The sequence below is a fragment of the Aedes aegypti genome, chromosome 2 (assembly GCF_002204515.2).
Source record: "Aedes aegypti strain LVP_AGWG chromosome 2, AaegL5.0 Primary Assembly, whole genome shotgun sequence".
In the NCBI taxonomy this organism is placed as follows: Eukaryota; Metazoa; Arthropoda; class Insecta; order Diptera; family Culicidae; genus Aedes; species Aedes aegypti.
The window spans coordinates 175,466,091-175,486,780 of NC_035108.1; the positions used below are offsets into that span (position 1 = coordinate 175,466,091).

A 20,690-nucleotide genomic window follows, 5' to 3' on the forward strand; every position below is an offset into this window, starting at 1 on the left:
GGGAAAATGTGAATTTGTGATGATATTTTGAGTATTTCTGGCGAAATCTTGCAAGTAGATGAAAAAAGTCGAGTCTAGTACACGACACTGAAGACGGCCTTACAGTTGAGGTCGAAATACGCGTACATACAAACTCTAGTGGAATTAAATGGTATAGTACTAAATTCGTTTTTTTCATAGGTATTCTACTAAACAGCTCGAAGATTTATTATGAAATCTTGTAGATTTTCAAAAGGTTTCCAGAGGAATAATGTGAGCAGTGCTAGTGGTAACCTAAGAATAAAAAAACATTTAACCTTTGGGCTGTCGCGCTGTTGTACTTTGTACAACAGTTGTGATTTATATGCTATCATTTTGCAACAAAGATATCTATCGACACCAAACCAAAATGTATTCCTTAAGAATCTTCTTAAGAACAATACTCGACAGTTTTTATTTACAATATGACCCTTTATAATACGGTAAAATCAACAAATGTACATGGAAGTCGCATAATAATGAACGCACTATGTACGGTTCGAGGAAACCACAGTTTGAAATCGTCATATCTCGAAATCCAGATAATATAGAAACTTGGGGTCTTTAGTAAAGTTGTTCTGGAGGTGAAGCGCTATCTGATGGTACCTCATTTAATTCGGAATTTGTTCGCTAGGTGGCACTAGTGGGTATGGAAGTTTTACTTTTGTTTTGCAGATATTTCAGGATCCTGGCCATTTAGAAGGATGTCGTCTTCGGCAAAGTTGTTTAGTAAGTTAAGGACTATCATTTTTCGAGCTAGTTGATTCAAAATTTTGCCACTAGGCAGCGCTAGTGGCCATGAAACTTTTGTTTACAGATATCTCAGGAGCCTGACCACTTAGAAAGATGGTGTCTTCGGCAAAGTAGTTTGGTAGCTCAAGGGCTATCATTATTTGAGCCTAGAAATACGTTATTTTGTCATCAGGCGGCGCTAGTGAGCATGAAATATTTGTTTTGCGGATACTGCAGGATCTTGACTTTTTAGACAGGCACCTTTGGCAAAGTTGTTCAGAAGCTCAAGGACTATCATTATTTTAATAAATCTCTAACTTTAAGGATTAAACAAAGAAAGAATTTGAGCTACTGAACAACTCTGCTGAAGACACCATCTTTCTAAGTGATCAGGCTCCTGAGATATTTGCGAAACAAATGTTTTAGGCTCACTAGCGCCGCCTAGTGGCAGCATTTTGAATCAACTAGCTCAAATAATGATAGTCCTTGAGTTACCAAACAACTTTGCCGAAGATGCCATCTTTCTAAGTGGTCAGGATCATGAGATCTGGGAAACAAGAGCTTAATGCTCACTAGCGCCGCCTAGTGGCAAAATCCCGAATTTCTTGGCTATAATAATGATAGCCCATAAGCTAATGATCAATTTTGCCGAAGACGTCATCTATCTAAGTGGTCAGACTTCTGAGATATTCGCAAAACCAAGGGTGTTGTACAAAGTACAACGCGCGACTACTCGCGTTACAAAAATTCGCGCGACGACCGAAAGGTTAAAAATTTTCCTTGGAGACTTGAGAATTTTCGTCAATATAGCAGCAATATTCTTAGCAAGATGCTTCGGAACCTTAGCGATTTCCTGTAGATTACTTACGAGCACCTGAAGAATCCTATCAGGTTCTTGAGGTTCCATAATATGGATATATGTGAATATATGTTTTATATGTTTATATGTTTCGCTAAATGAAAACTCACTTCAAGTAAAAATAATAAAAGTTGTATGTGTTTTCTACAAAATTACGAGTCGCATTTATGGATCATGAGATGTAGTTGTTTATGTTTGGTCTTTTGACTGCAGTCAATCATTCATTATTTACTTTATCAGAAACATTAATTAGGAAAGTATTCTAAACTTACCGAATTTTGTAAAATTTTACGCTAAAGCCTAAAGTTGAACTGATTTTTTATGTTTTTCAATACCCAGGGCTTTTGATTTGTACTTAAAAACGTCTTTGTATAAATACAGTAACACATTTATTTTTTTTCGTATTCTTACACAGTTTTAGGAAAATGTTCAGTTCTTGTATAAAAGCCACTTTTGCGATTATTAATTTTACATGGCCCACTCAAACAAATAGTGTACATAAAGCTTCTAAAAATCATTAAAGGCAATGCATTGCAATGAGGTGTAAAAAGCATGGATGTAGAACGTTTGCCACAATTAACATTTCGGCGCTATAAATTCATAGCATAGTACAATATTACGGAAAACTGCTTCGAAGTCCGTTCAGAAGTATTTATGCCATATGGTTCTATAAGAATGATGTAATAACATTCTAATGATGTTTTCAAAACCAGTAGTTGAAAAATAAAATTTAAAATAAGAGTAAAATAAGGGTTCCGTTTTTGGCAACTGAAAATTTCGACTTTGTTGCCAAAAACGGAATCTCACTGTATTAAAAGCCAACACCTATAGCTAGTATGTACTAATGTATAAATCTCGCTCATCTCTCATCAAACCACATAGGGTAAAAGCACCGGTTTTGGCCAGCCTAAGAGAAAATGTCAATAAAAAATAAATTAGAAGCCGTATTGATACTACATATATGTCAAATGCAAGCTTTCAATACATATTATGTGTGTAAAATATCAAAACTGAGCTAAAACTATTTTTTCGCTTTGAAAATCCCGTTGATCAATATAGGCCAACGGAACTAGTTTCGGCCAGAGATTTAACTTCGGTTCCTAGATTGGCCAATTGCATTGATTTCTCACGAGATAGGCCTAATTAGGAGCGCCCTGGCCAAATTAGGTGTATGGGAATAAAAATTATAAGGGAAATTATTTGTTTTTCTTATGTTTTGAATTAATTTGGACGAGTAAATGAATGTAGCTCTATTATATGGATGTGATCTACTGAACACAAAGGGTTTCATGCTGATTTGCTATGTAAAACTGTGTATAACCCACTATGGCTACAACTGGTGTATGGCTAAAACCGGTGCTTCTACCCTATTTGGTTGCTGTACACGATTCCTAGGTAGTTAGTTATCCGCTACACGTCGACACAATTAGATCGTTGTATAAGAGAAGTTCATTGCACGTAGATTTCCAGTATTAATATTAATAAAAGTTATCTGGTGAAGCCATTTAGCTGAAATGTAACCATTTGTGAGACGTATCACACCAGTGGCCGCAGTTTTTACAATGAGCCGTTCTAGTTTTACCCATAAAACCCTGAAGTGGCTAACATTAACTGTCCTGCCCGTTCTGCCTTACCTTCATCGACTGACGACTGAGATAGGACCAGTGTTTCCCCAATTGGTCCCTGCTGCTCTAAGGAAGTATACAGTACTGGACAGAATAAAGTACGCATTGGCCGTTTTTCCATACTAAATGGTCAAGTTTGGAGGCTTACATCTCGGTTCCTAGATGTCCGATTGACCTGAAATTTTCACCGCAGCATGAAAGTAACCTCAAATTTGCTAGGTTAGAAATTCATAGTTTTTCATTAACAAACTTTAAAGTTATCTCAAATCTTAAATTTTGATAAAAATGACAAAAATTTGAAATAGAAATAATTTTTAAATGTACATATTTAGAGCAAAATGTCCTTCTGCAAAAATTTGCAATTTGATAAGACACACAAGTTTGCAGAACATAATTTTTCGGTTAAACTGATTGTTTTCAAAATATTTTCAATATAAAATTATGCAATTTTTCGCAAGTTGAGAGATTTCCAATAATTCAAAAGATTGTGTTTCAAATACAGTTATATTTCAATTGAGTAAAATCTATGTTATATCTAGGCTGTGGTGAAAATTTCAGATCAATCGGACCACTAGAAGCTGAGATTCAGATTTCCAAACTTGATCATTTTGTATGGAAAAACGGCCAATGCGTACTTTATTCTGTCCAGTACTGTAGATTCAGGTGAGCCACGACCTGCCCCAACAAGCTGTTTGAATTAAAAATCATGCAAGATAGACGATACTCAATGGTTTCTCAAACAGAATGTTCATGAGGAATTTAAGAAGATCTGCATTAATAACTGAGATGTCCTTAAAATATCCACGTCAGATCACGTCCGTAAAATTTGTTGCCTTCGATACATTTTTCAAGTAACGAATTCGAAAAAAACTGTTTAAAAAAGCTTTACTTTTAATCTCTTTTAGTCCATCACAAAAAATTACAAATTGTGACTTATGGTTGCTTACGACCTGAAAATTGAAACAGCTCGCGAAATTCAGTGCTTTTGTTGACCGATTTCTGTTATGTTGGGCTCAAATGAAAGGCATACATGTATAGTTTCAGAAACCCTCCAGGTGATCCGGAGTTGGTCATTGTGGTCGCCAAGAACTTGCGACATCTGTTAGTCATCCATTTAGATTCTCTTATTTTGACGACCTATAGTTTCATAACCAAACAAGTAATTGGAACCGTTAATATAAGGTTGAAAAAGTCTTCAACAATAATAATTCTCAAATTACATGGCCGTATTCATACCTGGTTCCGGATACCCGTAACATCCGTAAAGTAAGTTTCCATCGCAGTTTAGTATATGCAATTTACATCGATACTATTTAATTGATGGATATTTTGGCATACAAATTCTCTACATTAAGGAACAAGTTACCGAATCACATCCTTTGAAAATTTCGGTCCATGTGGTTCATATGGAACCCGGGAAGAATTTTGTGTCACGTTTACCTCGTTTCGTGTTTAATTTTTCATTTCGGCTGGTGCAAAATAGATTCGACGGATGGTGCTATGCCAAATGCAAATGTTCTGTGGAAACATGTTTTAAAAAGTGATAAATTGTGTTTTTTTCGGAGATTATTTGTCGAGATATGTTTTTTACTTTTTTTCGATTTTCTTGCGTTTTGCTCGAGAGTGCTCTGTGATGGTTCCAGCACTCGTTTGGCGCGACTCGTTTTTTTTTATCTCCTGTGTGTGTTAAACGTGTTGATAGAAATTTGTTTACGGCTCACGCTCTTGTTCATTGTTAGAGAAGCTGCTAAGGAGTTTCGTGGAATTTTTTGAGTTTGTTTTGATCAGCAGGGCATGGTCACAATACATAAATATTAACCATTTGTCGGCGGAAAACGTCTACCGAACGTATTCTATGGCACCACCCTTTAGATCAACATCCCGTAACACCTATGAGAGGTCGTAGAGTTATCTGCATTTTTCTTAAGTAGGTGTTCAAACAATCATCCTTTCCCATTCCCCAGCTTTCGCAAGGACGTGGCCAGATTAGCGCTAGACTATTCGAGGATGCGTCAATCTTGTCTAAGAGTTAGAGGGTCCGTCCCACTCGGGCTCAGATTGGGTACCACTTCTAGTACTGCATTTGGTACCTCGGTAGTGTAAAAGGTACCCAAGTTTGACAGATCGCAGTACACTTTTCACGGCATTCTAGATTACCTTATGAGCCATAAAATTTTGGGCAACTGCAAGGTACATGGAGGTCTTTAATTTGTGTTTGGTTAGAGGTTAGTCCCAAATTTCTGGCATTGTAACGGACGGGAAGGAGACCCTCCGTCAATTGTCTAGGACTGTACCACCTACGAATTTGTGCGAAATGCTTAATGCTAATGCTAATGTGGTTCATGTGGAACCCGGAAAGTAGTCAATCTGGATAATTTAATGAAATTTCTCCGATATCTGCCCCAAAACCAAATGAATGGCACTCAAATCTTTATGATTTTTTATGTTTGGATATATTTTGCCAAAAGGACGAATGGTCCTTTGGAGCTCCGGAATGGCCACCAGGAAATCCGTATTACGGGACCACTAAGTTTCAGCAACAAAACTAGGCATGCGATGGTTTTATCATCATGATGATGATCACATCTACTAGGCATGTATGACGGGGTCCTATCGCTGGAGCTACCCAAGGGGGTCGAGATTGTTGGCTTCGTCGATGACGTCGTCCTAACGGTAATAGGCAAGACGCAGGAGGAAGTAGAAATGCTGGCAACGGAGGCAATTGGTCTAGTCAAAGATTGGATGGACGGAGTCAAGCTGAAAATAGCCCACCACAAAACGGTGGGGCTACTAGTTAGCAACTGCAAAGCAGTCATGCACGGCGAAATCACTGTCGGGGGGCATGCCATAGCATCACAGCGAAAGTTGAAACACCTGAGCGTAATGCTAGACGATCGGTTGAACTTCAACAGTCACGTCGATTATGCATGCGAGAAGGCGGCGAAGGCGAACAATGCGCTCACAAGACTTATGCCCAACATAGGTGGTCCTAGAAGCAGTAAGAGGCGTCTTCTGGCTGTCGTATCAACATCGCTACTAAGATACGGTGCGCCAGCCTGGGGCGTGGCGCTACAGACCAAGCGGAATCGGGATAAGTTAAACAGCACGTTCCGACTCATCACCATGCGAGTGGTCGAAGGCGGCACGCGTAATCACTGGGATGATCCCAATCTGCATCATCCTGTCCGAAGACTTCGACTGCTATCAGCGAAGAGAAACTAGGCAGGCGAGGAAGTTGGCAAGAATTCGTTCGCGGGCTAAGTGGCAGCAAGAATGGGATGCCTCCGAGAAAGGCAGGTGGACCCACAGGCTCATCCCGAATCTATCGGCTGAACAGGGAGCACGGAGAAGTGAACTTCCACCTGACACAGTTCTTGTCAGGTCACAGATGCTTCAAGCAATATCTGCATCGATTCAGCCATGCGTCTTCACCATTCTATCCTGAGTGTATGGAGATTGAAGAAACGCCAGAACATGTTGTCTTCGACTGCCCGAGGTTTAACATAGAACGAAACACGGTGGCGACTGCTTTTGGTAAGTACTTCAGCGTAGAAGGTGTGGTCCACGGAATGATAAGCGATCCCGATCTTTGGAATATGGTGACCAGCATGGTGGGGCAAATAATGTCCGGCTCACAGCGCAACTGGCGAGAAGAGCAGCGAAACGAGACGCAGAGAGCAGCGCTTGACATCGGGACGCCGGGGCGCTGATGAACCGGAAGCCAAGCTCCCACCGGAATTGTCGGACCGACCACGGCACTCGATAAGTCATTAACAGACTAATGAGAGGAGACCATCGGGCGCGATCAGAGTAGGCTAGATTCTCCGTCGGGGACTAGACCGAGTAGAACGAGCGTAACGTAGGCTAGATCCTCGGCCGGGGACTAGCTGAGTAGATCGCGAAACAGCACCGGCAAATGGCCGTCGGGGTGCCTGTGAACCGGAAGTTTCCTTCCACCGGAATCGCAGGACTGACCTTGGCATCTGCCCAGATAGCATCGGTTCGGAAGATCTTCCGCCGCAGAGAAAATCTTCGTCGGAGTAGAATAGATCCATCGTCGAGGGCTATTCTGAGTAGTGCGAGCGTATCACCGGCTTGAGTCGTCGGAGCGCCAATGAACCGGAAGACATCCTCCAACCGGAATCTCTGGGCCGACTTCGGCACTCTACCGACCAACAACGGAGTATGAACAACGCGTAACGTAACCTGTTTCGGGAGATATTCCTTCGTCGAGGTACTCTCCATCGGAGTAGGCTACCTTCACCGTCGGGAACTAAGCCGAGTAGTATCGATAAGACCGACCTCAGCATCCAACCGGTCCGTCCGTAGAGCATGACGAGCAGACAAATGGAATCAAGCACACCAACAAAACACAGCAGCGTCCATCAAAAAATTCTCACATGGCTCAGGCGTGTGGTCGGCCCCAAAATGTGAGTGATGTTGAAGAGACAAATTGCAGGCAGAACGAATAGAGCAAAGGCATAGAGGCATCAACAAGCCCTCTGCCTCCTGAAGTAATACCATGAGGTAGTTCCAGGAGGACATCGGACTTGTAGCGCAAGCCAAAGAAAAGTGACGTTTTCCCCTTTTTTCTCTGTTACCGCACTCGAGAAGTGAATCCGCAGTAGACCGTTGAGTAATAGACCGTGATAGACCGTTAAGTCAGAACCACAGAGCCTGGGTTGTTAGGAAATGTTTACTCCAACAAACATAAATACAGTTAAGTGAAAATTTTCGCGAATCAAATTTTCGTCGTTTTCGTAATATTCCGGTGTTTTGAATAGCAGAAAAGTTGATTACAAATTTGAAAAGTTGGTTAAAAGTTGCATATAATGCGTACCGTATTGTGGAAATTCCGAATAGTTCTTCGGGTAAGAGCCACCCACTACCGACAGTTTATCGATGAAAGAGAGGATGTGCTACGGTGTTGCCGTCTGACGGTGACAGTTGTATTGGACGAGTTAAAGTTATTCATATTAATTCTGCTACCAGTACGTTACACAGTATAGGAAATGCAGGTACTTTGCTGCGTATGCCACACACATATGGGTGTAAACAAAACCTTTTATACTTCTACGCCTACTTTGTCACGCCATGCACCTGATATCCAAACAACCAAAACAAACTCGCCAGCTGTCAAATGGCATTTCAAAATGGCGGAATGGGAAATCTGACATATTGGATTACCTCCTTTCTAGATACCTTGATTCAGGCTATTAACACAACGATGGACTAGGCATTATTTCACAGATCGCTCTGAAAAATTCCCCCAGTGTTTTTTAGAAAATCTAATAAAGACTAAATAATTAAAACATCTCTACCAACATAAAAACTTTGAATAAAAAAATTGTTTATTATTAAAAATAATCTGAGTGAAACTGAGTATACAGCAACAGCACATATTCGATTGTCATTGAAATGTTGTTGAACAAACAACAAAGCACTTGCCAGTATGTTTCTAGTTCAAAGACTCACGATAACGCACGCATTGCACTTCCGAATAATTTGCACCAGCCGTACACCTGTAGCGAAATCCATCCCACTCATGAACCCACAATCGAAGGAGTGGCAATTTGCACTACATAGTTGATTACCTTATACTTGCCCCGCACTTTTCACCAGACGTCCCAACTGTCGATTGAGAAACGCACCTTTACCACAATCCACTATCCGTTCGTTGGCTGTTTGGAGGGTTGTTGAACAAGAAAAAGGAAGAAATCGCGAACTGCACCCCATTAGTTGCAGTCCGAGCAGCTAAGCCCTGATGGAAGCATGTGTATAAAACGGTTAAATAAGTCAGCAAGTTTCGTCGGCACATGTACCTTAAACCATTGAGCAAAATTGATTCATTTATCGATTCAACACTATCGGTAACCAATTGATTAATGGTAGACCCAACAGGGGTCCTAATGCATAATAAATGGAGCATAATTGTCTTAATTACATGCTTTGATATGCATTTGGTGCCAAAAACCTCTGATATGACAACGACAGCTTCCTTTTCGGAGTCACTGATTGGTTTAGCTAGATAACCTCACTGATCAGTTTCATTTAAACTTTTGATTTTTTTTTATTGTCTTAATAGTATTCATTTGAAGTTTTTTTTTGAGAATTCTGCTCAAAATTCATCGTATTTTTATGGATTTGTTTATCTACCTTTAATTTCTACATGCATCATTTTAGGAACTTCTCAAGGGTTTTACTAGGTACAAAAAATAAATTTATAACTGCTCTCTGGAAGTCTGGAGTCTTTATTTTTATTTACTCTGCAATTTCCTTGATATTCTTAGATACATTTTATATTTTAAACTTAATCAAGAGTTACCCTGGCCACGTCCGTGTGACAGATGGCTAATGAGTAGGGTACCGTCAATTTTCAGACTTTTTTATTGGAATCGAACACATGGCATCTCTGTTTCGTAATATTGTTTGGTATCCATTATTTTTTCCCGTAAAATGTTGGAATTTGTAATTCTAAATCAGAGTTACAGAAATTTTCTGAGCAATCATTGTACAAAAATTGTTCATGGATATTACAGTGGTTACTCTAAAGTTATCTCCAGATATTCCAAACTGTTTTGTTTGTTGTTCAACGGTTGATGATATCTTCGGAAAACTCCCGAAGAAGTCCTTCACACTTAAAAAAGAGTTCTGGAAAACGTAAACTGTCAAAAATACAACATGAACTACCACCAACGTTCACATAAACATGATCTAGTTCACGGTGTATTTTTGCTTGTTGACGAGTTCACGTTTGCTGTTCACGGATACGAGAACGGACTTTTTCTGTGTTGTTGTAGTTTGTGGAGAAATCTTTGCAAACAAATTCTAGAGTAACTCGAAGAAAATACTCTCTGCTCGAAGACTCTCTGCGTGAATCCATTGGCTTAGACTGAATCTCCTTATCAACAGGTTTGAATCTTAATTAACGAGATTTTTAATCCCGGGTTAATTCATCTCGGGACCAACGGGTTTTAATCGCTTCCTAAGGAAGTCGTTACTAAAACTTTTTTAAAGTCATAAGTGACTATCTCGGGGATATGATTCGACGTGAAGGCGTGTGTTCTAAACACTACACCATGTGCGTGCCAGTAAGAACAATATGATGATTACGATAAAATAGCACTTAATCATAAAAAAATATTTCTAAATTATTGCAACGTTTAGTTACAATGTAAAGATCTTGTATATCATATACAACGCTATGATCATAAAGAAAGGAAGGTAGAAATAAATTCAATCATAGCTCCGGAACAGAGGTGATCAACTCTGATCGCACTTTTTCTTCTTCATACTTTTTCCCTGGATGAATAAAGCTGCTGAAAAAAATAACATGTATACTTACAAACTACATCAGAATAGCCTCAGTCAAACCAAGTCGCACTTTGGCTCGCCGAGTGTGCAGTCAAGTTGAATGTTAAGGCGAAGAAATGTAAGTGTATAATATGCCATAATAAATAGAGGCGGTATACGTTGAATTCGTAGTGAACCTATCGAATCGTATCCGCCGAAAAGGTGCATGCAGAGCTGCTGCGCCGTGGGTGATAGTTGCCAGGTATGCATGTCTATGTTAGCAAAATGTTACCGAGCGATGCCGACGCACCGCTACGAAGATAACCCGACGACGCGACGCTTATACGCATAGGACCATGTGATCGTGGCAAGCCTTCGGAAAACCACTGTCTAGCTATGCTCTGACCTGTGCAATTTTCTCTGCTTGCATTCTCTGGGCGCTATTCAGTGAGTGGACTTGCGTGCTGCTGACCAGAGAATCCTTTTGGCTTTGAAGATGATGTTATCGAAGTAGGTAACATTACCACGAACTTTCATTTTTTTTTTTGTATTTTTACGGTTTTATATCAGGACAGGCTTTGGAAAATTTAACGATCATTGACACACCAGCCATAATTTCATCCCATTTAGCCGCCTTCAAAGTTAATCAATTTTTACATACCAATTTATTTATTGATTTTACTTGAATTTGGTATCAATCTAAAAGGAGTCAATTTTCTTGTTTTTAAGGTGTTTATGTGTTTTAGTTGCTGTAGGAATTATTAAAAATGTGTTATTGTTGTAATGCTTGTCAGAAAATCACTTCACGTCACGTCACGGTGGAATTATTATTTAAGGTTTGATTGAACATGAAATACCTTCCATTATATTCTTGTTATATTTTGAAATTCTATGTTTAGAACATCAAAATAATTTCAATACTATTAAACAAGTCTTCGGATTGTCACTTACTCCGGAGTGCCGCAATAATTTGTGCAATGAGCAGTTTTGAAGCTTTTTTCTGAAGCTTGGGGTATAGGGCGTTTAAGCATATTTCGTTCCCTTTTGCAGACTGTTGTAATATTGATCGATTTTACTTTTTATGAACCTCATAAAAATCTAATACGGACAATAATTCATGGAATTACGGTTGATTTGAAAAGAAAACTCTCAATAATAACTAAGTGTTCAATGACCTCTAAGCTAGAAGCAAGCTATGTTCCAACAGAGGTGTAATGCCAGATAGAAGAAGAAGAAATTTAATGTATTCAAATCATGAAAGGAAACAGTGCTCGGATCGATATACTCCCACAGTATGAATAAGTGTGCAACAGCCAAACGTCCAACATATCTAATCGAATAAGTATCCTATGGCTCATTAAATCCTCAAAATCACATGGGACAGTTTTGTTTTTTTGCAAAATGAAACCCAATATATATGTATGAATATTTATTTTATGAACTTTTGTTTAGAATTTAAACTTTCTTCGAGCTTAGGACCAATTAAACTATCTTTCAAAATAATTACATTAAAAAATAACGTACTCTAAAGAACAAAAATTCAAAATAAAAAAAATGTTCGGGATCCCTCGGTAGATTTTTTTGGGATTTAGCGATGCCTATTTTTTTGTGATAAACCTTTCCCATATACACACCGCGATTTCACCACTTGCACAGTTCTGTACACTAGGGCACTATTGTATGTATTAGGTCACAATAATAGCAGTCACAATGACAAAACACCTGAAGTTTTTTAAGATGCATTGGTACCATTTTTCATTTTGAATTATATGTGAATTATAACACTAATTCCTGATAATATAATAATCAAATCGTAACACCATACAAAGTTTACTCGAACAAGTATATGGAAGCGGCTAGTGATTTACTTTGAAAAGTTACACCAAAATAACTAATTGCTCGGGTCTACCCTAACTTATAACTTTCAGAATCAATTTGTTTAGCTCAAATGAAGAGTTAGATCATAGGTTCTTCTTCTTTTTGGCATTACGTCCTCACTGGGACAGCTTAGTGTTCTAATGAGCACTTCCACAGTTATTAACTGATTGCTTTCTTTGCCAAAGTTGCCATTTTTGCATTCGTATATCGTGTGGCAGGTAGATGATAGTTTATGCCCAGGGAAGTCAAGGAAATTTCCATTACGAAAAGATCCTGGACCGACCGGGAATCGAACCTAGACACCTTCAGCATGGCTTTGCTTTGTAGCCGCGAACTCTAACCCTCGGCTAAGGAAGGCCCCAATCATAGGTTGTTCTTCCTCATATTACTGATCTAATAATCATTGGCATTAAAAAAGTTGATGATTTTAAAGCAAGTCTGGCCTTCTTATCATCATAAGCAGTTCTTTGAAGCTTTGCTGTATTTATATTGCTCTGCTTGCAGCTGCAACTGATTTCATCAGAAATTTGCCCTTCTTTCATTGGAAGGCTGTTCTTTATAGATAAATATGTCATTAAAAAATAAATAGCTACAGAAACTTTAATCAGATTGTTTGTCTGGTAATTATATGGTATTACTTCAAATGTTATTGTAAGAACGAATACTAAATATTCTTATTTTTTGCTTCAACATGTTCAATGCTTTCGATCTACTATTATTTTTTTTTGAACAAGTTTTTTTTTTCTATTTACTTAGTAATTATTAGCATATCCAGTATTCATGACTAAAATGCTCACTATATTTGACGTTCTCGACTAGATGACCCATTTGGTAACATTTCAGAAAAATTGACGTTGGGCAAAATTGTTTCTATCCAAGACATAAAAAATATATATCTGGAAAATTGTCAGAAAATCAGTAAAGAAGCATGTTGTATTTTAGAAGTCTCTAGAAAGAAGGCTTGTGGTTTAATTATGTAGTGCAAGATATTATAGAATCTAAGGAACAATGGACTCACTGTAGCTACTGTCACTAAGTATGATGAAATTACGTTTAGCCTAGTGCACATATGGCATGAGAACGTTTGGCTGAATAATCTTTGCGTAATAATGCATCTTTGTGTAATAATGCGAAACAATGTGAAAGAACGGCCTATTATTAAAAAAAGTATAAATATGAAGAACAGCCTATTATTCTAAGAAGGTGATGATGACTATTCGGCTAGTAGTGGGTGTAGTGGTGGCATAAAGAATAGCAGTTGCCTTGGCGGAGAACTATGAGCACTGTCCAGGAAGGCTGCGACTGGTTGCTAGATTTTCATTTGGATTACCTATTCCAACTTGTCGTTTCTATCAGTTCAGTACACTATGTGTGGCAATGAATGAACATTGTCATGGATCTTGGCTTTCAACCCTGTTATGATGGCTCACAATAAAAAGCCTTTAGAAAGGACTCCGAGAATGTCAGAGGGATGGCATCAAAGTTTTTCACTATGGTATTCGACAGGTCTTGTTGTGCCTTCTTATCGGGAGCACACGAATTTTTGGTTTTGAGAACTTTTGAAAAATAAGCCGCACCCTACTAGGCATAGAGTATCATTGTACCTGCCACACGATATACGAATGCAAAAATGGCAACTTTGGCAAAGAAAGCTCTCAGTTAATAACTGTCAAAGTGCTCATAAGAACACTAAGCTGAGAAGCCGGTTCTGTCCCAGTGGGGACGTTAATGCCAAGAAGAAGAAGAAGAAGATGATCCCGAGCTAGCTGCAGGTGCCCTACGGAAGTGATTATTTCGGGAAGCGCATTTGATCAAATCATGCTACACATCAAACTTAATATTTTTGTGAAAACATTTTGGTTAGGCAAAAGCTTACCCTTGTTTGGGTAATTTGCCTCCGTCTGAAAAAGAGGCGAAATGGTGAGTGCTTGCATTTTAATTATTTCAATTACCAAATTGATCCTGAAAAAAATCAAATCTATTTTGGGCTGAAACAACAACCTTTCAAATGAATGGTTGACGTTTACAGCGGGTAACTAGATCATTGTTCTCATGTTTGACATTTGAAAAGGAATATTTCATTCGAAATATTTCGTAATGGGAGATACGCAGAATTACATTTTACGCAGGTTTAAGTGAATACCCCTAATATCTAATGTATTGCTAGAGCAGTTATGATTCGCTTTATTTCATTGAAGCAATATTTGACGCCTACTGACATTTTGAATAGTACCCAGCCCGACATAGTAATCGTGCCCTCGTGAAGACTCGCGCTTAGTAGTGAAGTAAAACTATAACTCATAATCATTTATGCTCTCTCCGCACTAGTTTACGAGCTAGAGCTCCTAGGTGCAGCGTGGCGACGACGATGAAAACATCAAACCGAGCTGAACCCACAGAGCAGAAGCAGCAGCGCGACGACCACGACGACGACGAAGAGCGCGACGGCATGCTGGTATGCGTGCTTCGGCAGTGTGGGGTGGGAGAGACGATATAAAACCGGCGTAATTTCAATGCTGTATTTTAGTCTTTCAACAACACTTGTCGTGGAAACACCTTTGAAGATTTGTACTGTTTTGCTCCCATATATGTATCCGCGTGTACGCCGCCACTATCAAAAACAGTGAAAATACTAAACACTTGAACCAGAGATCAGACACCTCAACCCCGCGTTCCCCTCTCCCATGTGCGACGATTTATGTTACGTTACGAAAAATTCGATCGAATATAGAATAATTTCGAGGAAAAGTTCAATTTGCTCGATTTCGTTTTTTGGACTGTGTTGTTATAATTGTTTGGGACGAGGAAAGGCAAGGGAAAAGTGAAGCTAATCTGTGTTGAATGGATGTTTAATAATTGGTGTGAGCTGGAGATCGTTACCAGTGAGTTGCGGTGAACATTTGAAGCTGGTTTTTGATTGGCGATTGACGCAGACAGATCGAGGAGGCAAGTGTGCATGTTTGCAGAGATTGATACCCACTGCAGGGGGTTAAGCAGCTGATTGGCAGAAATTGGAAAATCGAAGCGTTTGGCCACCCTTTAGAATCCTGTTTTTCGGAAAGCTAGGTCCTTCATGTGGAATAATTCTGAAAGTGGCAGTAGCTGAGTTTTCCGAATAAGAACAGATCGCTGAATTGAAAAGAGAGAAGAAATTGAACCAAAATCAACCTTCCAAAGTTACTAACTTAATGAAATCGACATCACAAAAATACCAGTGCCTTAAGTGAGTGATAGACAAAAGCAAATTAAAATCACATTAAATTTAGTTGAACTGACAGAAAAAAACTTCGTGTGTGTTTGCAACAATTTCGACTGAAAAGAGAGAATAAAAGTCAACGGACGCCGAAGAAAAACTTTTTAGAGTCATTTCACTCTAATCAACGATAATTCAAATCAATTGTTAGTTGCAACAGTGCATGCAAGAAGAAATTGTGTACAGTAGGAGAAGTATATAGTGGAACTCGAAACTTGAAAGGAGGAAAAACTGAGGCACTGAACCGAATTTGCTTCTCCTCCTTCCGCCAAAACCATTTCTTCTCCGTCTTTCGGACAGTACCCGCGCACGTGTGTGGTGCAGAAAAAAAGTAAGTGTAATTGTGAAAGTACCCTAAACCGAGCATCACGACGACGAACCACGGGAAAGACTTTGACGAATGTAGAAGAGTGCGAAACGAAAAGAAAAAGCAAACAACACGCAAGCAGTAACAACAACAAAAAACGACTACGACCACTCCATCGCAACAACAGCCGCAGCACTATTGGTGAATGAATCCAGCCAAGAGGAAAAAATCATCGGTGCAAAGAAAGCAGAAGAAGGAAAACGGAAAAATAGTGTTTAAAGTCGTAGCGAATTTGATGCATGGAAAACGTCTATAACAGTATTGGAGAATAGTTTCGTGCGAGAGCGAAATTGGAAAAATTAATTCACCCACCCCAGTGATAATCGGCTGTGCAGAAATATTTAATTTATTTCTACGTTGTTAATTTTAAAATTCATTTGGAACAAAACGGAGAAGGTTGATAAACCACATATACACAAGAAAGCAGAAACAACGGAACCACTGCATAAGTAGATATCTATACTTTTACTCCGAAATAAACGAAGCCATATTAGATAGCTAACCTTACGATATAGCAATCAAAAAACTAGAGTATATACGTATCAGAGCTGCACTGCAGCCCAACAAGGTGTTTGCTCGGAAAGAATAGCAAGCAAGCAAGCAAGCAGAAACATGTCTTCAGTAAGTACCCCGACTGGTGAATCAGTACCGCTGGTCACCCCACCGCCGTCAGTTGCCAATAAGACGGAAACGGAGGAGGGAGAGGCGCCAGCAGTCACGGCTGTGGAGCCAACCAGCGTGGCAAATAGCAGTGGTAATGCAAGAATTGTTGAAAAGGTGGAAACCGCCACTATGACTGATATGCTTCCTATGGAAAAAGAAGAAAGTGAAAGTGCTGCTCAGAGTGGCAAACCCGCCAATGCTGCGAACATTGACGGGGAGGAAGCAAAGAAATGCACCGAAAAACCCCAGCCATCTATCGAAGTTAAGAGCACAGCTCCAATGACGATCGCAGAGAAGAGTGAGACGATTATCAAAGAAACAATTCAGGATGCCCTTGAGGCTCTAGAACTAGACGATACTGTCGATGCGGAAGAGCCTGACACGCTGTCACCTCTGATGACTGATAATCACACTTTCTTGCAGCATCAGGAGCTGTTGCGGGATGATCCTACATCTCAGCATCACTACCACCATCATCATCACCATCACGGACACGATGAGATTCATGATTATGATCTGGATGATGACGAGGAAGAGGATGATGAACTATACTTGGAGGAGAATGATCATCTGGGACAGGCCCCACCACCATCTAAAATGTCCCATTCGGACACAAAGGACTCGATTAGTTCTATTGACAGCGACGTATCATTGTCGTTCGATAGAAGAAATTCGACAGAATCCCAAAATCCTCCAGAGGATGCTGGGGCTGGTTCCTCTGATGATGCAGCAAAGGACTCTGGCTGCGACGTTGCCAAGAAACTGGACGAAAATGCACCTAACGAAGATGAAGCATTTGAAGTTCCTGACGATGAAATGTGCGAAAAGATTATTGAGCAAGTGGAGTTCTATTTCTCCAACGACAACATCCTGAAAGACGCCTTTTTGTTGAAACATGTTCGTCGTAACAAAGAAGGATTCGTTAGCTTGAAACTTGTTTCCAGCTTCAAACGTGTGCGCCAACTGACAAAAGACTGGCGAGTCGTTGGAGATGCCATCAAACGCAAAAGCGTCAAAATTGAGCTGAATGATTTGGGAACGAAAATCCGAAGACTGGAGCCACTTCCGGTGTATGATGAAACAACTCCGTCACGCACGGTCGTTGCCACCGGATTGCCATATGATAAATACACGGTGGAGAAGGTTTCAGAACTTTTCTCCAAATGTGGTGAAATTTCGTTGATTCGGGTTCTTCGTCCAAACGGCCCTATTCCAGCTGATGTACGTCAGTTCATCAACAAGCACCCAGAACTCCAGAAGAATGAATGTGCTCTGATTGAGTTCACTGAATCCTCGTCAGCTCGTCGAGCTCAGAACATGGATGAATTCGTAGTCCTTGAACTAGTCGCCCCTAAGAAAAAGACTGGCAAAAAGGCCAACGTAACCAAATTCGTCGAAAATTACAAGTACGTTGCTGGTCACGACATTGAGCGTAGCCGTGGAGGTGAAACGTTCGATCACTCCAGAATGCGACGTGGATCAGGAGGTTTCTATCCTAAGTCAGGAATGGAGCAATTCTATCAACAGATGGTCTCGCAACCACCACCACCGATGCACCATGAGCAACTACCCATGCAGCCTCAGATGATTCCGATGCCACCACAGCAGCAAATGCAGCAGCCGCCAATGTTCATGCCGCAATCGCCCCAACAGAGAAAGTATTCGTACGGAAATGAAAACTACGACTATTGCAATCGCCGCCCTAGTGCGTTTTCCATGGGCAGTAATGATCCATCCCGCAAGTATTCCAGCTGCTCGGAGGGATATTCTAGCTGTGGTGAAATGTCCAGGCGAACTTCTCAATGTTCGTCTATGGGAGACAGCATGTCCAGACGTACATCACAATGCTCCGAAGTGCCATCGCGAAGAACATCTAACTGTTCCGAGTACTGCTCATGTTCGCGTCGTATGTCTCAAAATTCGGATGTCTATCGCCGTATGCCACAGTGTGAATACAACAATCGCAAATTTTCGGTGGGTTCTAACATGGATCGTAAGTTTGCAAATTCTCCAGAAATGGGCATGCCTCAACAGCGTCGCATTTCGATGGAATCCAACTATGACCGGAAGTTCTCCAGCGGATCGATGGGCTACGAAAGTCCCAACTTTTCTCCCCGGAAATTTTCCAACGGTTTTGACCCACTGAGGAAGCTGTCCAACACTTCCGACTACTACAACGGTCGTCGTATTTCCACCGATTCAGGCTACGATCGTCGTATCTCGATCGATTCGGAATACTCGGCTGGTGGACCACGATCCCGTTCGAATAGCGCCGTACAGATGCAGTGCCAGCAGCATGGACAAAATACCGAAACTGTAGTGCGCACCCCGATTGGACCAGACGGCAGCAGAGGTTTCGGTTCGCGAACTCGCCGCGTTGGACAGATTATTCCTCCAGCGCAGTAGGACGAGCCCGGGCCAGGGTGGTGGTAACAGGTGAGAACGACGCAGAAATAGCGATAGATTGATCCCGTCCCACGCTGCATAGCACGCAAGAGACGAATAAGGTTCGGTTAGGTCACATTTTGCTTCTAATTTAAGAGTATTTCGTCCTTAAGTATTTTGCTTTTATACATATACACAAAATTGTGCGATCGCGAATGAATGAAGAGCTCTCCCACATAGAACCCGGGCTGCACGATGAGACGGATAGACAGACCCGCAGCGTGGTTCAAAACTTTCGCTACCCGTACCCCGTTTTTTCTCACGATCCCCCCGCGCCTACAATTTTGTAGATCTACTTGGTCGTTTACCGAAACGCTGCAATTGCAGTGCATCACCTAGCCGTGCAGAAGAATGAGGAAGAGCAGCGGCCACGGTGAGCGGTGATCGTGAATCGTTGCGCAAAGCCAACAATCGGGTGCATACTCTTCTGTACCGCTACCTACACACACACGCGCGCGCACACAGGTTCAGTGAAACGCATAGTTACAGATAGGGGTATGTCAGTTTGTCATTGACGTAGGTTCACGGGCGTAGCCAGGATTTTCATGAAACGCGACACTATAAAGAACTGGAAAAAAGTTACATTCTACTACAGTTAACAAATTAAGGTTCATAATGCGATTTTGTTCAATTCATAGACCGGACAACAGGTTCTGTTAACGATTTTGAGCGAATCAACCTAAGGAAGACATTTCTCCAGGTTTCTATCCAATAATAACTTTGGAATGCAAGCAGGCAATCCGCAGTCGAATTTTAATGCCATACCACAGCAACTTTATGCTGAAATTGCAATAAAACCCGACAAGTTCAATTGAAGAATGATCATAGGAAACGCTACAGAGTTGTTCCTAGTTTGTTCCTAGCTCTTAAAAAATGCCATCCAAGAAATGTATGTCCCCTAATGACCCCTCCACTTACCCCTATGCGCAACTTAAGCCCTCGCGGTTAGGTCTGCAGATAAAAACGTGCTCTCGGCGTCGGCGCTAGCTGTCTGGTATTGAGTCGATTCACACCGACGACGACGAGAAAATGCTAGCGAAGAGCTAAAACGGAATGAGTGAGCAACGCAAAGCCCGACGCGGAGGAGGCAGACTGCCTGGCGTGGCACGTGAGCTAAGCCAAGCGCCTCTACTCAAGAGCAAAGAGAAAGAGAACTGTGCAGGTCGAGGTTGGGTTGCTTTGCGATCTTCGCAGACTAGGTACAGTGTTGGACAATACATATGCAGGTTTTCGATTTTTCATACAAAATGATCAGCTTTGGTAGGCTAGATCTAAGTATTTTTTGGATCGATTTAACTGAAATTTTCTCAGTACGTCAAACATAATTCGAATTTCAATACATTTTTGAGTAATTATTACAATTATGAATTCTTCTTTAGACTCAAATTAAATTTTTGATGAAAAATTATAAATGATTTATCTGAAAATATGAAAGACCTGCACAAAAACTGTCTTTAGCAAACTCACGAAGCTTTTCCTCAAATTTTTGAGTTATTCACGAAGCTTTTCCTCAATTTTTTGAGTTATGTAAATTATTAAAATTTTTCAAATACAATG

The 20,690-nt window shown here is 40.5% G+C and overlaps 1 protein-coding gene across 1 annotated transcript; it reads left to right on the forward strand.

Annotated features, from left to right (window-relative positions):
- The first annotated feature begins 14,915 nt into the window (after nt 1-14,915).
- On the forward strand, nt 14,916-20,438 carry LOC5565753. The gene has a single exon (XM_001650062.2). It carries the CDS (start codon nt 16,638-16,640, stop codon nt 19,092-19,094), a length of 2,457 nt encoding a protein of 818 aa, XP_001650112.2. The 5' UTR covers nt 14,916-16,637; the 3' UTR covers nt 19,095-20,438.
- Nucleotides 20,439-20,690: the final 252 nt, after the last annotated feature.

Bases quoted from the DNA above. Each gene is read 5' to 3' on its own strand.
- LOC5565753 (XM_001650062.2), top strand. From the start codon at position 16,638: ATGTCTTCAGTAAGTACCCCGACTGGTGAATCAGTACCGCTGGTCACC.